The sequence below is a fragment of the Bombyx mori genome, chromosome 11, assembly GCF_030269925.1.
Source record: "Bombyx mori chromosome 11, ASM3026992v2".
Taxonomy (NCBI): domain Eukaryota; kingdom Metazoa; phylum Arthropoda; class Insecta; order Lepidoptera; family Bombycidae; genus Bombyx; species Bombyx mori.
In genome coordinates, this window is record NC_085117.1 from 1,576,172 (window position 1) to 1,594,857 (window position 18,686).

General features: G+C 39.9%; 2 protein-coding genes across 2 annotated transcripts in view; both read left to right on the forward strand.

Annotated features, from left to right (window-relative positions):
• Window positions 1–42: 42 nt before the first annotated feature.
• On the forward strand, window positions 43–3,271 carry LOC105841937 (LINE-1 retrotransposable element ORF2 protein). The gene is made up of 2 exons (XM_038014162.1): window positions 43–2,142; window positions 3,248–3,271. Exons 1-2 carry the CDS (start codon window positions 43–45, stop codon window positions 3,269–3,271), a joined length of 2,124 nt encoding a protein of 707 aa, XP_037870090.1.
• Window positions 3,272–4,452: 1,181 nt separating this feature from the next.
• Window positions 4,453–18,686, forward strand: part of LOC101740083 (uncharacterized) — a 35,785-nt gene continuing 21,551 nt past the window's right edge. Inside the window, exon 1 of the mRNA XM_038013854.2 lies at window positions 4,453–4,946. Coding sequence (XP_037869782.1) covers window positions 4,760–4,946 — 187 coding nt within the window. The 5' untranslated portion in view covers window positions 4,453–4,759. The remainder of the gene's footprint in view (window positions 4,947–18,686) is intronic.

Consider the following 18,686-nt stretch of genomic DNA (forward strand, 5'->3'; position numbering starts at 1 on the left):
TGTGTAATAGGATACGAGCCAGTTAGCGACCGCATCATATCTATGAAACTGAAAGCGTCGCCTGTAAACCTAAACCTTATACAGGTATATGCCCCTACTAGCACTGCACCACCCGAAGTTTTGGAGAATTTTTATAGAGAATTGCAGATAGTGATTGCGAAAGTTCCCAACAGAGAGCTGCTTGTTATAATGGGTGATTTCAATTCGAAAATTGGAGCTAATTCCAATTTGTATAACAACTGTGTAGGGAAATTCGGGCTTGGCTTGCGAAACGAAAGAGGTGAAAGATTGATGCGGTTCGCAAATGAAAATGGCCTGACCGTGGCGAACAGCTTATTTCAGCACCACCCTCGTAGACTGTACACCTGGACATCACCTGGAGGAAAGCACCGTAATCAGATCGATTATATACTAATTAGATCTCGTTGGCGCACATCTGTTCTTAATGCCCACACACTACATGGGGCCTGTTGTGGTTCGGATCACGAACTCCTGGTCGCGAAAATTCGACTGAAGCTCAAGGCTGCCCGATCTCCTAGAGCGCAAAGGAGGATCGAAGTAACAGATAGGGCAAAGTTTACTGCGGCGTTCGAACGGAAATGGACAGAGTGGATTGACGTTAATCACAATGAGGCTACACCGGAAATGTTATGGAGCAAGGCTAAACACCTCATTCAAAATGCAGTAATAGAGTTCAAACCAATATCGGAAATGCGCAAACGCCAACACTGGATGACCGATGGTACGCTCGCCCTAATTGAAGAGAGACGTCGAAAGAAAGCTCAAGGCATAGACACGAACAAACTGAATGTATTGTCTGCTAATATTCAGGCCAGCTGCAGACGAGATCATAACTCTCATCTTCGTAACATTTGTGAAGAGGTCGAAAAACATGCTATGAAGCTTGAATCTAGAGATCTCTACCACAAAATACGGTTCATTACCAAATCACTGCCATCTAAGACCTGGGCTATTGTAAATGACAAAAACGAACTGATAACAGAGTTGGATCAAATCTCTGAAACATGGAAGCGTTATTGTCAATCGTTATTCCAGGATCCACAGTCACGGCAATTTACAAGTACAGACCCAAACGATGAGGACTTGGAGCCGAGCATTCTTCTGTCTGAGGTTAGGGCTGCTATAAAACACCTCAAACACAGGAAAGCGACTGGTAGAGATGCAATTCCTATTGAAACAATAAAAGCCTTAGGAGAACGCGGTGACGACATGTTTCATAAGATATGCAACAGGGTATGGCAGACGGGAGTTTGGCCGTCGGAATGGGCACATACCGTGCTTACTCCCCTGCATAAAAAGGGCTCTACGAAGAAATGTAACAACTATCGTCTAATTGCTCTTACATCATATTCTAGCAAAATTATGTTACATATTCTGAATGAGCGATTAAAAACCTATCTGTCCAAAGAGATTGCTCCGGAACAGGCCGGTTTCGTGAGGAGGAAAGGCACTCGGGAACAAATTTTCATCGTACGTCAGATAATTGAGAAAGCAAGAGAATTCAACAGGCCGACATACATTTGTTTTGTTGACTTCTCCAAAGCGTTTGACTCGGTGAAATGGCCTGTTTTGTGGAAGACCTTACTGGATCTGGGGACACCGAAACATCTAGTGCACCTACTGAGACGCTTATATGAGAATGGTACGGCCTCGGTGCGCGCGGATGACGTTTTCTCTGGTAACTTCCATCCAAGTGCTGGGGTTCGCCAAGGTTGCATTGTATCGCCGCTCTTATTCAATGCGTACACAGAGATCATAATGCGCATCACTTTGGAGAACTGGACAGATGGTGTAGCAATTGGGGGGTATAGAATTGCAAACTTGCGATACGCGGATGATATCACTTTGTTTGCAACTGATGCGCAATGCTTGGGGGAGTTACTGTCGAGGATGGAACGTGTGAGCCTTGAGTTTGGATTAAGGATTAACCGCAGTAAGACCAAGGTGATGATTGTCGATCGCGCTATGAATAACTCGCCGGACGTGACTCAAATAGCGGGTTGCGACGTGGTCCAGTCCTACATATACCTTGGAGCGTTAATCTCAAATAATGGTGGATGCATGGACGAAATCAGAAGGCGCATGGCTGTCACGAGGTCGGCGATGGACGGGCTGAGGAAAGTATGGAGAAATAGAAACATAACCAAAACCACAAAGATCAGGCTCGTTAGAACACTAATATTCTCAATATTTCTATACGCTGCTGAGACGTGGACCGTGCGAGACGTGGAAAGGAAGAAAATAGACGCTCTGGAAATGTGGTGCTGGAGAAGAATGCTTGGAGTTTCGTGGACCGACTTTCGTACAAATGTCTCGATACTTCAGGAACTCGGCATCAAGCAGCGTCTATTTGGTATAGTACAGTCTCGAATGGTGAATTTCTGCGGACACGTTTCGCGACGAGATGGCCGGTCCATAGAACGCCTCGTTGTACAGGGAAGCGTTGATGGTACAAGACCGCGCGGGAGGCCACCAATGCGGTGGACCGACCAAATTAAAACTGCAGTGGGAGGTCCCCTAAATGAGTGCAGTAGAATGGCCTCGAGCAGGGAGAGATGGCGCGACATCGTGAGACGTCAAGTCTACCCCTTCCAACACTACATGACGATCACGACCACTCTGTCAAGAGTGATACGACTGAGAAGAAGAAAATGATGAAATATTCCAAGATCCTTTAGGTGATCCCCTTTAGATCCTCACGGTGAAGGAATAACATCGTGTAATAAAAATCAAACCCGCAAAATTATAATTTGCGTAATTACTGGTGGTAGGACCTCTTGTGGGTCCGCACGGGTAGGTACCACCGCCCCGCCTATTTCTGCCGTGAAGCAGTAATGCGTTTCGGTTTGGAGGGTGGGGCAGCCGTTGTGACTATACTGAGACCTTAGAACTTATGTCTCAAGGTGTGTGGCGCATTTACGTTGTAGATGTCTATGGGCTCCAGTCATAGCTTATACACTTAATATATTGCTCCAGTAACCATTTAACACCACTGTGAGCTCGTCCACACATCTAAGCAATAAAAAATAAAAAAAGACATTTTTAAGTGACCACGTGAGTTAAAAAGACACAAATAATATAAATAATCAATTCATTTTCTTGGTCTAACCTCAAACCAAACACTCATTCGCTTCGGGTGACTTAACAACGCCATCTGCTGAAATAGCTTTAGTGTTATTGTGTCTTGCTCTCAATTGTGAAAAATAGTATTATTATTCGCCAATAGATGTCAGGACGAGTCATAAGTTGATTATCGATAAAGTTGATTATTGAAAACACGAATAAAACAAGGTTTTTTTAAAACAAATTAGGTGACATTTCGCTCAACACGCGACATTTATCTTTGTAATTAAAGGTCCGCTTTATTTGGTATTAGAACCAACAGTCCGATGTTTTTAATTCAACTTCAATTAAGTTTACTCCATTCGAATAGCTGAAGAAGTGTTTTTGTTATGATATTTTCTCCAAAATTTTAATTTTAAATGGATATCCTTTAAAGTTGCAAAAATTTGGCTTTAACCAAACAGTTTTTCACCGCTCGATATATAAGAATAAAGTTAGTCTAATTTGTGATCTTTTTAACCGTGAGCTTTCTACGCTTTGTGTCTTTCTTTGGTGTCTGTCAGAGTTATTGACAATCATAAAAAATATCGCGAGGTTATCTACGAAAAAAAAATACATGTGTGCAATTCACACGTGGTAGAAGTGAAACCTTCCAAAATTAAATTACAATTATCCTAAACGTCTTAAGTATATGTAAAATTTTGTCATTAGTAAATAATTGTAAGGTAGCGCCCTCTGTGAATTGATATTTTAATTTCAAGTATAATCCTAAATTAAAATTCACTACAAGAGCTTTCATACACACGTTAGTATTAATAAATCTCACAGATGGCGCTGTATTAAATAGTATGTATATTTCTGTCTCATTCTTTGCTGGCTTCATCCTACACATTTTTGTATTTGTGTCTCTTACCTGTCGTTTTTTCCGTTGCATCCGGTTTGAAATCAAACGATTCTAAAGAAGTTTTCACTTCAAAAAGTTTAGTAACAAAAAGAACCAATATCGCCAATAATTGTACGCGGTATTCTATGTTTGTTCCATATGCAACGCGACTTTTCTTCATAGCCGCAATTCATTGTAGGTCTAATTTTTTTTTGTAGTAGTTTCGTAATAAGCACTACATGAATTTCGCTAATTCTGTCTCTTCCAGTAAGCAGAACGCATAGTACGCTGTTTTTTCATTCAATGAAATGCTTCACACAATGAAGTCTCCTTAGGGACAAAAAAAAAACAAAAATGTAGTAAATTCACATAATTAATTTCGAATTAAAAAACTACTTCTATTCGACAATAGATGGCATACAATTTTTCTAATGGCAATTTTTTTCACGCTCCTGTCTCCCTCTGGCGGAGTATAATGTAAACTCCCCTTTTGTCTCGTTCTCTGATCCAATATGGCAAACGATGTATGAAAGGTGCAGAATGTTTTGATTCAAGACGACCGATTGAGAAAAATTGTAACAAAAAAAATACTGAACCGTATGATATTACGAAATAAAAAGCGCGTTATGGCCGGTCTATTAACGAGGTGATGCACAAAGGGCGGTCCTTATATCGATCTCAACAGAATGTGTTCGTAATAACAAATCTTATATGTTGTGTGAGTGTAACGAGTGTATCTTTTGCTAATGTGGTCGTTCGCAGTGATATGTGACAATAGTTTACGTGATAGATATGTCTGCCGATCCTGATAAAGACATCGCATGTGCTCCGTTCTCACTGATCCCGACCGAGAAGGCTCAAAATGTATGCGACAATGAGATTAGTGAAAAAAATAACAAAAAAATACGTACAGTGTCATTTCCCGCCGACGATCAGCTAGTCACACAGTACTGCGAGCCAGAAAACCCTTGGAAACATGGTAAGTCCCTTCCGTCATTACAGAAAGACGTATAAACAACCTCTCGCGAAAAAATAGAAACGTCATTATTAAAGCAATTTTATTATATATTTTGAGGATGAGGAGGCTAACTTACATCACTGTTTCAACAATAAATAGCAAAATATATGAACTCATTCATTTTACATCTATTCCAACAAGAAATTAGTATATGTGACCTAATCCATTACTCATTCTTATAATAAACATCACAATGCTCTTTATCCTATAGTTCGTAGTCTGCAATTATAGTTCCGTTTAATGATTAATTAGTTTTATCTTATTTAATAGTATGTCATCAGAATAGCATATAGAAGCATATAGGTCTAGAAAGAGTCCTCAAGCCATCAACCCTTACCAACAAGCAGGCTGTAGAGACTTTGAATTGAGTTCAATGTCAAACCAGATTATATAGAAACGCCAGTCGCCTCTTATCAAACTATCAAACTATGGCCTTCCTTGAAAATCATTCTCTGTTCTAACTAAAAACACTTCTAATATCCCTAATAAAGATATCACATTGTAAAATAATTTCTAAATCCCTAAAATGTATTTATGAGGCCCTACAGATAGGTTCGAAGTCCTTGAAAGCTATTTCTTCAGCAAGCAGACCTGATGAGTCACTGATTTTATATTTAAAAGTGGCTAATCACTTTCAGCTTGTGACATTAATTTGGTAACCATTTGCCTTTAAAAGGCCATTGGATGTTGGCTTTGCCCCTGGGATTGTGTGAGCTAGATCAACTTGTCAGCCGATAATGTCAATAAATAAAAAACAATCTCTTTTAAATGTTTCCTTTTCAATTGATGGCCCAAGAAGTCTTCTATATATATCACACCAAGAAGAGCTGTAGTATTTGAACTCAATCTAATTAACAAAAAGGAATGAATTTGTGTATTTGACCTTACTACCTGGGGTGGTTGGTGGCAGACACTTTACGATGTCTATGGGTTCCGGCAACTATTCGGTACTGGGTTGACCGTGAGATAAAAAATTGAAACCTTATTGACCTTAGAAAAAGTTAAGCCAATGTCTGTTACTATGTGTACATAGGGCTAGGTGGGCTTTGTTTGATGGGTATCCAAAAGTATTCTATTTGTAATAGTGCCTATCTAAGTGCCCTAGAAGCCTAGGATTTTAGCTAGTGGTCTCCCAATAGTCGAAAAATTGAAATTATAAGTTTGAACATTATTAAGGTTCTGTTGTTAAAGACTATAATACTTCTATAATCACAGATTTCGACAAGACTATACTATAGGTAAATAATATTAAAGACAAACAATATTAATTTATTCCCAATTTGGCCACCGACTTTAAACAATAACAAAAGTTTAACAATAAACAAAAGAGTATATATGCGTGTGTGTGTGTGTTAAATACATGGTAGTATGTGTAATGTTTTATTTATTTATTGATTTACTTAATGTATGTTTTATGCGTAAAAAATATTAACATTCTGCATTCCTTCTCTTTAATCTCTATAAGTGAGAAATTTTAAACTTCACTGTCTGTACAATTTTCATAAAAAAGTGGTCAAAATTTTTGCTTCACCTATTAATATAAAGATATCAGCTTTTACCTGCAGCTTCTCCCGCTTGGTCAAGGAAAAGTGTCAGTATGATTTCTCATGAGAGTGAGAGGTTTTTTCGAAATAAAAAGTAGTCAATATCTTCACTATCCTGATCTAAAACTATCACTTTACAAAGATCTTCCATTGATTTATATATATCATTTTTTGTTGTAATAATTTATTTGAATGTTGGTTCTACTAGAAGATTAAAACCGCAACACGCAATGGAATTATCCAATATTAAAAATCTTAGTTAGTTGAGTGAATTGTGAACTCCAAATATATATTGTTTATTTTTTTTTATTGCTTAGATGGATGGACGAACTCACGGCCCACCTGGTGCTAAGTGGTTTCTGGAGCCCATATACATCTACAATATAAATTCACCACCCACCTTATTTAAGATCTAAGTTCTAATGTCTCAGTATAGTTACAATGGCTACCCCACCCTTCAAACTGAAACACATTACTGCTTCATGGCAGAAATAGACGGGGTGGTGGTACCTACTCGTGCGGACTCACAAGAGGTCCTACCACCAGTGATAGTAAATAACCTTGTTACTAATCTATATTAATTACAAATAGGACATAATAGACATGAGTACTATCATGTGAATTTTGTCACAGGTGTCAATGAGCTATAAGCAAGAATTAAACTCAAAAATCCAAATGTTGCCAATTATAAAATATAATGTTTAACCTAAAAAAAAAAGAATACATGTCAAGGGGTAAAAGGATTTATCTTTATGGCATTTATCTTTGTAATTAAAGTTGCGTTTTATTTGGTATTAAGTAGCATCAACAGTTTGATGTTTTTCATTGAACATCAATTAAGTTTACTCCATTCTAATGGCTGAAGATGTTTTATGTTATGATATTTTTTCTATATTTTAAACTAACTCCTGGCTCCCCTGTAAAGTTGCATAAATGTCCCTCAAACCAAATAGCCTTGTACCCTTCAATATGTTACACATAGAAAATTAAATATGCTTACATAGGGCAAGGCTATTAAGTACCATTTTTTTACTGTGTAGTGGCCTTTTTTAGCTTTAGTGTCGCTAACTAAAAAAAAAAAAAACTGAGAGCTACGTTTGTATATACATGCCAGTAATAAAATAAAAAGAGTATTTAATACATAAATATAAAACATGAGAAGCGAGTGATAATGGTTGAATTTCGATATATCGGATGAACAGAAATAAAATTGAGTTTATATATAGTTATGAAACAAACCTAAGGATGACAAGGGAACTAAGGTTAAGATAGGGATGCTCGATTATCATCGATGTTCGATGCTAATCGATATTAAAATATAAAACATCGATGTCACGGACACATATCTAAATTCTGCTGTTTGGTTCAATCCTATATCAACAGCGCAATAGGTTGAATGGCTCCGCGCTTTCAAAGTTATTATTTTTACAGTCAATTGACAAAAAGTATTGGAACTTATAACGTGTACCTATGCCCTGATATCTTAAATTTATTTTTCATTTTGTTGAATTATAAAAAAACGTTGTGATTTTATGGTTGTGTTATTAATTGATCAATTTTTGCAAAAAACATCGATGTTGGCTGACATCGATATTTTGTGCTTAATGAACATCGAGAATCGATGTTCTGCTATCGATGTCATTATCGATGCCATCATTGATGTTTAAATTTTCCAACATCGAAAATCCCTAGGTTAAGATAAATAAATTGTGTAAATTAAATAATACAGTATTGCTGATGGTAGGATATCTTGTGAGTCCGCGCGGGTGGGTACCACCACCCTGCTTATTTCTGCCGTGAAGCAGTAATGCGTTTCGGTTTGAAGGGCGGGGCAGCCGTTGTAACTATACTGCCACTTCGATAAAGCGGCACGACACGAGAACCCTCTCATCGTAGCCGCCGGTAACTACATTCCCGATCCTGCGGAAAGAATGGAAAGCAGTCGACGTCGCCCAAAACACGTCATCTCGGATCCTCCCGATCCACTAACGGTGCTTCTAAGTACTTCAAGCACCGGCCACCGTTCTCGTCCAAATTAACTCTCAGACACAGCCCACTGAGTTTCTCGCCGGATCTTCTCAGTGGGTCGCGTTTCCGATCCGGTGGTCGATTCTGTGAAGCACGACTCTTGCTAGGGTTCGTGTTAGCATCGTCGTCAGGTTTGAGCCCCGTGAGCTCACCTACTAGTTACGGTTACACTGGAATAGCCTCTCTAGGCTACCAGCTTAGGTAGGAAAAAACTATACTGAGACTTTAGAACTCAAATCTCAAGGTAGGTAGCGGCATTTACATTGCAGATGTCTATGGGTAACCACTTAACACCGGGTGGGCTGTAAGCTCGTCCACCCATGTATGCAATAAAAAAAAAGGTACCGCACGGACAGACCGGCCGTATCTAATAGGCCTATATCACACAGAATGATACAGAATCACCGCATTACATAAACAATGTTATCAGACAGAGAGATGCTCTTATCAGTTAGCGAGAGGCGACGTATTCAAACAGAATTGTGGATAGTGATGACGATGCAATAATTGTTATTAATTAATGCGTGAAGCAAAAACTTTGTATCCCTTTTTACGAAAATTGCGCAGGCGGAGGAGTATGAAATTTTCCACACTTATAGAGAATATAGAGAAGAAGTGCACAATGCTAATATTTTTTTTTAAAATAATGCATAAAAAAAAAACATTATTAAATCAATAAAGAAAACATTACACACACTACATACCATAGTATTTGACGCACACACGCATGCATACTGTTTATTGTCAAACTTTTGTTCTTGACGCCTGTTGTCAAATTGAGATTAAATATTGTTTTTGTTTATGTTTTTTTTATAGTGTAGTCTTGGCGAATACAATAGTCTTCGGCAATAGAACCATTATAATGTTCAAACTTATAATTCCAATTAATTATAGTCGAATTTTGACTACTGCGGGACCACTAGCTATATTTATGACCTGTATCACGTCAGGTCACTAGTTTGTTGCCTATACGACGGAGGGAAGATCTTCCACCGTACGGGTGATATTGCTCGGTAGACCGACGGTCCAAATGTTGTTGTTCGGAACTTGTATATATTTAAGCAAGCTTATCTTTAAAATGTCGTAAGCGAGATTCAGGCGTCCGTCAAATATCTTGCGTTGTATGATGGCTACCCGCCACACGACCAATTTAAGTGTTTCTGTCGCCAAGGATGTGTCAGGTGCCAGTTTGGTGTGTCAGGATCTCATGACCTCGTCGTCTCTTCAGCTACGTTAAACGCTTAGCGTCAGGTGGGCCGTGATATTGGCGATTCAGTAAAAAAAATGTATGTACCTATATACAAACATTGTTTTTATTACTAAAATTTTCGGTTCAAAAAACTTTTATACGTCTTTGCCTAAAATAATCATTTGCTCATAGTGTTATGAGTCATGGTCTACAGAACAGTGTGTCTTTTAAGCTGTTGTGTCATATGACGTGATGTTTGAGAGAATGATAATAATATAACAAATATTACTGGTGGTGAGACCTCCGCGTGGTGATTCCGCACGGGTATGTACCACCACCCCTCCTGTTTCTTCAACGGCTGCCCCACCCTTCAAACCGAAACGCATTACTGCTTCGCGGTAGAAATAGACAGGGTGGTGGTACCTACCCGTGCGGACTCACAAAGGTCCTACAACCAGTAATTACGCAAATTATAATTTTGCGGGTTTGATTTTTATTACACGATGTTATTCCTTCACCGTATTTTGTACCGTATGTTCCATGGGGAGTGCTCTGAGGAATTGTTCGAGATGAGACCGGCATCTCGTTTTTACCATCGCACCGCCCGCCACCGGAGTAGAGTTCATCCGTACTACCTGGAGCCACTGCGGTCATCCACAGTGCGTTTCCAGAGATCTTTTTTGCCACGTACCATCCGGCTATGGAATGAGCTCCCCTCCACGGTGTTTCCCAAGCGCTATGACATGTCCTTCTTCAAACGAGGCTTGTGGAGAGTATTAAGCGGTAGGCAGCGGCTTGGTTCTGCCCCTGGCATTGCTGAAGTCCATGGGCAACGGTAACCACTCACCATCAGGTGGGCCGTATGCTCGTCTGCCTACAAGGGTAATAAAAAAAAAAAAAAAAAACCGTGGAAGTCAATCGTGAACATTTGTTGAGTACGTATTTCATTAGAAAAATTGGTACCCGCCTGAGATTCGAACATCGGTGCATTGCTACACACGAATGCACCGGACGTCTTATCCTTTAGGCCACGACGACATCATATACATGCTTTAAATAAATAAATAAAAACATTACACACACTACCATGTATTTGACACACACGGATATACACTCTTTGTTTTTTTGTATAAAGTATGTGGTCAAATTGAGAAACGCACATCATTACGGATCTTCCTGATCCATTAACGGTGCTTTTAGGCACCACAAGCACCGGTCACCGTCCTCGTCGAACCCGTCGCTTGCGGCGAAGGGCTCGACGAGCGAATTAACCCATAGACACAGCCCACTGAGTTTCTCGCCGGATCTTCTCAGTGGGTCGCGTTTCCGATCCGGCGGTAGATTCTGCGAAGCACTGCTCTTGCTAGGGTCAGTGTTAGCAACACTCCGGTTTGAGCCCCGTGAGCTCACCTACACACGTTAGGGTGAAGTTGAAATAGCCTCTCAAGGCTATCAGCATAGGTAGGAAAAATAAATTAATAGAATAGATTAATATTGTTTGTCTTTAATATTATTTGTCTATAGTGCAGCCTTGGTGAAATCTGTGATTATAGAAGTATTTTATAGTCTGACAATAGAACCGTAATAATTTTTTAATCTTATAATTTAAATTAATTATAGTCGAATTTCGATTATTGGGCGACCACTAGTTTGTGTAATAATGTGAAGAGGTCCATCCCTATTTAATATGCAACTCATTATATTAGAGTCGAACGAATAATTACCTCATTTAATCCATTATAAACACCACGTTACACATTTCTCACCTGAACGGATTCACGTTGCCAAGATCTGTACGACCACGTGAAAATAACGTGCTTATAATCAAGCTATTTTTGTTCACGAGAACTATTTTGTTCAAGATTCATGCGTTTAGGAAAGAAAAGAGGAAAAAAACATATGTTTGGTTGGAGAATGTTTTTTACGTTGACTAGCTAGCACTGATTCTTAGCTCTTGCAAAAACAGACACAGATCCGACTACATCCAGCCGAGAGTCCTATACTACACTACTATAGACACAGTCCTCTGCAGCTCTGTACTGATCCCGAGCTCTTCTCGTGCACAAACAGACACAGATCCGACCTACATCCAGCCGAGAGTCCTATACTACACTACTATAGACACAGTCCTCTGCAGCTCTGTACTGATCCCGAGCTCTTCTCGTACACAAACAGACACAGATCCGACCTACATCCAGCCGAGAGTCCTATACTACACTACTATAGACACAGTCCTCTGCAGCTCTGTACTGATCCCGAGCTCTTCTCGTACACAAACAGACACAGATCTGACCTACATCCAGCCGAGAGTCCTATACTACACTACTATAGACACAGTCCTCTGCAGCTCTGTACTGATCCCGAGCTCTTCTCGTACACAAACAGACACAGATCCGACCTACATCCAGCCGAGAGTCCTATACTACTCTACTATAGATACAGTGCTCTGTAGCTCTGTACTGATCCCGAGCTCTTCTCGTACACAAACAGACACAGATCCGACCTACCTCCAGCCGAGAGTCCTATACTACACTACTATAGACACAGTCCTCTGCAGCTCTGTACTGATCCCGAGCTCTTCTCGTACACAAACAGACACAGATCCGACCTACATCCAGCCGAGAGTCCTATACTACACTACTATAGACACAGTCCTCTGCAGCTCTGTACTGATCCCGAGCTCTTCTCGTGCACAAACAGACACAGATCCGACCTACATCCAGCCGAGAGTCCTATACTACACTACTATAGACACAGTCCTCTGCAGCTCTGTACTGATCCCGAGCTCTTCTCGTGCACAAACAGACACAGATCCGACCTACATCCAGCCGAGAGTCCTATACTACACTACTATAGACACAGTCCTCTGCAGCTCTGTACTGATCCCGAGCTCTTCTCGTACACAAACAGACACAGATCCGACCTACATCCAGCCGAGAGTCCTATACTACACTACTATAGACACAGTCCTCTGCAGCTCTGTACTGATCCCGAGCTCTTCTCGTACACAAACAGACACAGATCTGACCTACATCCAGCCGAGAGTCCTATACTACACTACTATAGACACAGTCCTCTGCAGCTCTGTACTGATCCCGAGCTCTTCTCGTGCACAAACAGACACAGATCCGACCTACATCCAGCCGAGAGTCCTATACTACTCTACTATAGATACAGTGCTCTGTAGCTCTGTACTGATCCCGAGCTCTTCTCGTACACAAACAGACACAGATCCGACCTACCTCCAGCCGAGAGTCCTATACTACACTACTATAGACACAGTCCTCTGCAGCTCTGTACTGATCCCGAGCTCTTCTCGTGCACAAACAGACACAGATCCGACCTATTGAAACAAAATACTGACGATGTCAAGATGTGAAAGAAGATGACGCTTATCAAACACTAGAGATCCTCTTGTCGTGAAGATGAAAACCCAAATCAAACTATCATACCTCAAGATATTGTTGGTTCGTTCTAATTGAATCTCTTAAAAAAATTCATATATGTACTAATAAAAAAGACGGTAGTTCGCACAATATACATGATAGATGACGATGAATCTTCATTCGTCCGCTAACATGAAAACTGTAAAATTGTATTTATTTACCAGCGACCCGCCTTCGCTTCGCTTCGGAAACATTAAATTTCATAATTGATAGGCGAAGCCCGCCATGTTGCGCGCGGTACGGTACAACAATAACTGCGGGTGACGCCGCGGGGCGAAGCTAGTCTAAAAAAAGTAGCCTTAGTTACTCCTTATACCATCAGCTACCTATTAGTGAAAGTCCCATCAAAATCGGTCCAGCCGTTCCAGAGATTAGCCGGAACAAACAGACAGCAAACAAAAATTGTAAAAAAATGACTATTTTGGTGTATGTACCGTATTTTTTTTTTTTTTTTTTTTTTTTTATTGCTTTGATGGGTGGACGAGCTCACAGCCCACCTGATGTTAAGTGGTTACTGGAGCCCATAGACATCTACAACGTAGACGCGCCACCCACCTTGTGAGATACAAGTTCTAAAGTCTCAGTATAGTTACAACGGCTACCCCACCCTTCAAACCGAAACGCATTACTGCTTCACGGCAGAAATAAGTAGGGCGGTGGTACCTATCCGCGCGGACTCACAAGAGGTCCTACCACCAGTAAAATATTATTATCTATTCATATGCATGTAGTAAAAAGCGGTTATTTCAATATTACAAACAGACACTCTAATTTTATTTATATGTATAGATTTTTATTGCTTAGATGTGTGGACGAGCTCACAGCCCACCTGGTGTTGAGTGGTTACTGGAGCATAGAGACATCTACAACGTAAATGTGCCACACACCTTGAGATATTAGTTCTATTAGATGGTAATCCTAAGAACTGTCATTCGTTTGCTAACGTCAAGAGATTTCTAAATTGTTCTAAGACAACAGACGTGATTGGTGTACTCAATATTTCTCTTAGCTCGATCACCCTATTCGCCCCTATGATGTCTGACGATGGTGTTAATAATTGTGGCTTCTCCGACAGATAAATTCATTATTATTTCTGTTCACCCGATATATCTAAATTCGACCATAATCACTCATTTCTCAAGGTTTATATTTATGTACTAGCTGACCCGGCAAACTTCGTAGTGCCTCAATCGATAAATAAAAGACCTAAGCTTTTGTATAAAATAAACTTAAAACAAATAAAAGGAATCCGTCCGGAAAATTTTTATTTTTATTTCATTAAAAATCATTTTCATATTTATCTACCTTTTAAACCTTCCCTGGGCTTCCACAAATAGTTTAAGACCAAAATTTGCCAAATCGGTCTAGCCGTTTTCGAGTTTTAGCGAGACTAACGAACAGCAGTTCATTTTTATATATATAGATTACATACTCTTTTTATTTTATTAGTGACATATTAAAACAAACCGGGCTCTCTTTTTTATTTTTATTAGTGACACTGAAGCTAAAAATATGCACTAAAAAAAAGGTATTTAGTGGCCTTGCCCTATTTATGCATATAAAATTTTCTGTGAGGCCCTATTTAGATATAACCTCATTGTTGGAAAGGCGTCTATCTGAAGGCAAGCAGTCTTGCGTTCTGCTGTGCGTCAATGAGCTCCAGTTACCACTAAACAGTAGAAGGGTCCTGAACACCTAACAATGGGTCACCCAACTGACTAGTTTCCGCCCAGTAGACTTTCAGGTCTTCGTTCGAAGACGGCTACTCTACCACGTGAACTTTAACCTTGAAATCGGATAACAATGACATATTTGAAAACACGATAAAGAACTGTTATCACACGATATCACATTATAAGAATGACACAGTACAAAGATCTTACGAAGCGTTTGCACAGAGATTTCTTTTAAAAATTAAATCGGAGGCTTAGTTGATGATGAGCTAATCACACTGGTTATAGGACTACATGTGAGTGAGGCTAGGTACATACATAATATACACATACATACACATAAACATACATACATAAATCCGTAAAGATCTATATATTAATAATACGTGAAGCAAAAACTTTGTACCCCTTTTTACGAAAATGGTGCGGACGGAGGAGTATGAAATTTTCCACACCTTAGAGAATATAGAAGAGTGCAGAATGCTAATATATTTTGTAAATTATGCATTAAAAATGCATTAAATCAATAAAAAGAACATTACACACACACACACACCACCATGTATTTGACACGCACACACTTTTACTCTTTGTTTATTGTCAAACTTTTGTTATTGCTTAAAGTCTGTGGTCAAATTGAGAATAGATTAAATATTGTTTGTCTTTAATAATATTTGTCTACAGTGTAGTCTTGGCGAAATCTGTGATTATAGAAGTATAATAAATAGTCTTTGACAATAAAACCATAATAATGTTGAAACATATAATTTGAATTAATTATAGTCGAATTCCCTACTACTGCGGGACCACTAGTACATACAAATACACAATGAAACATAATAATTATTATTGAAATTTTTACTTCTTTACACATAAATAAGAATAAGCAATCTATATATTAATACGTGAAGCAAAAACTTTGTATTTGTATCCCTTTTTACGAAAATTGCGCAGGCGGAGGAGTATGAAATTTTCCACACTTATAGAGAATACAGAGAAGAAGTGCACAATGTAAATATTTTTTTTAAATAATGCATAAAAGATACATTAAATCAATAAAGAAAACGTTACACACACTACATACTTACCATGTATTTGACGCACACACGCATGCATACTATTTATTGTCAAACTTTTGTTCTTGACGTCTGTTGTCAAATTGAGATTAAATATTGTTTGTCTTTGTTAATATTTTTTATAGTGTAGTCTTGGCGAAATTTGTGATTATAGAAGTATAAAATATAATCATAATAGTGTACAAACTTACAATTCCAATTAATTATAGTCGAATTTCGGCTACTGCGGGACCACTAGTACATAGAAATACACAATGTAATATAATAATAATTATTATAAATTTTACTTCTTTACACATACATAAGAATAAGCAATTCACGTATAAAACATACTTAAAATACCATTGTAATGAACTTTTAATGAGAACCAACTTGCGTATTAATCGTGTGCGCGTAGGTAATAACGTGGCCAATTAAAAGTAATTATTATGACAAATTGTTGTGCCAGCGTCGCGCTGTCTGTTCCGGAATCGATGTTGGACGTGTTGCCGCAAAATTATTGGGCCAATATTGGTCTATATATTGGGATGTTTGTGATTTCTGTTAAACCCGGTCATCGTTCTCGTCGAACCCGTCGCTTGCGACGAAGGGCTCGACGAGTAAATTAACCCATAGACACAGATCCACAGACCACCAGAACCACAGAACTTCTCAGTGGGTCGCGTTCCCGATCCGGTGGTAGATTCTGCGAAGCATGGCTCTTGCTAAGGTTCGTGTTAGCAACGTTGTCAGGTTTGAGCCCCGTGAGCTCACCTATATGTCAGGGCGAAGCTGAATTAGCCTCTCAAGGCTATCAGCATGGGTAGGAAAAAAAACTTCTGTTAAACTCTGTTTCTGTTTTATTGCTGGTAGGAGGACATCTTGTGAGTTCGCAAGGGTAGGTACCACCGCCCTGCCTATTTTTTCCGTGAAGCAGTAATGCGATTCGGTTTGAAGGACGGGACAGCCGTTGTACTTACTGTAGGAACTGAGACCTAAGAACTCATATCTCGTTTTGGGTGGCGGCATTTACGTCGTAGATGTCTATGGGCTCTGGTAACTACTTAACACCAGGTGGGCCGTGAGCTCATCCACCCATCTACGCAATAAAAAAGACTACTTAATAAAATTAAAAACGTCTAATATGGTTTCCCTAAAGACCGATTCCGTTCATAAAGACTTTTGGATTAAATGCGAGAATTTCGGGTCTCCCTCACAAGATGCCAGTACAAACGTGCGCGCTCACTAATGACCCATCATAATTACGCAAAGATTAGATGAGATTTTGATACAAAAAGATGCGAGGATTACGTCAAATAAATTGTCGGATCGTTTGGTGATGTTTGGCAAACAAGCCAATCAAACGTGACCAACATTGGCGTGTTGGTGAATCGAAATTATCTATGTATCTATAGTTATAGAGTGACTAATACAGGTGGACACTTGCGTTTCTAAAGAATTATGACGTGATTATGTTTGTTGGCTCATCTAAATGTTTTTTTTTTTCTTCGGCCGTAGACACAATCAGAATTATTTTTACGATTTAGACGCGCGTTTTATATCGGGGCTAATATATCGAGGGGTGTGGTGTAAGGTTATTTGGTTGAAGCGACATTTCGCTTATTACGCGACATTTATCTTTTTAATTTTACTTTTTTTTTTTCGGGCCGGGTGCCGAACCTCCTACGAGGTCCCCGCGCCTAGGGGGCGCGCGTGGTATGTGTGAACGATCTGCAGGTGTTGAGAGCAGACCGCGGGCCCAAAGATTTTAGGGCCCACCTACTAAACGACTCCCCTGCACTCTTACACCCGTCGTCCGATCTCCGTCCGGGGTCAGACCCGGTCAGAGTAGAGGGGTTCTCGCGGTCAACACTACAACCAGACCCGCGGCGCCACCCCGAGGCCGCCCGACCGACGGGTCGTCGAGACGATAGTCGACGACCAACGACGTCGGTCTCCGCGGTACGGCGGCCCTACCAGGCCGCCCGGGCGATGCCGCTGGTGTTCCGGGATACCCCGCTGGGCCAGAATCAGCCTGCCGGGTCGGTACGCGATACACCGTCGACCGGGTATACAATAATTAAATGCCTTAATTTTAACAACATATAAGTTTAGGGGCGTCCGCCACAAGATGTCGCTAGTTTCCATACAATAAAAAAATATTTGTCTTAAAGTATCGCAGTTTTACGGTCCAGGTAATCTCGTCATCTCTCGTTTGAATAGCTCCTTTCTTTCTGCGGAACAAACAAGTTCTCCCGAAACATAAATAACACGTTAATAATCGTGCTCTCCGCGTGGACGCCTGCCAAGTACTGACGCACCGGTGGCTTTCGAGTTCTAAGCGAGTTAAGAGCTAAGAGACTTGGTCGGCGCGGCTAATTGCATTTCGGAGCCAAACGCGGGTAGGCGTAAAACAAGACTGGAATAACTGTGATATGATTTAAGCTGTTTTCAGACTACGCTATAATACTTAGTCTGGCCATAAATACAATTAAAAATAAACAAAATATTACATTTGAATTTGTAATCTGTCATTTTTATATGATTTCTCATTGATTTTTCTCATTTTGGCGCCAATACATTGTACAATATTTTGCGATATTAAAATGGAGTGGGGTGATAAAGAGAACCGAATCGCTGTGATTGCATTACACAAAGTAAAATGTTTGTGTACCGGGCTATTAATAGGTGTAATGAGACCTCCTCTGTTTGTGACAGAAAAGATCTGGCCGTCCACGTAGTGTTCGTACGAAAAAGGTGGTCAAA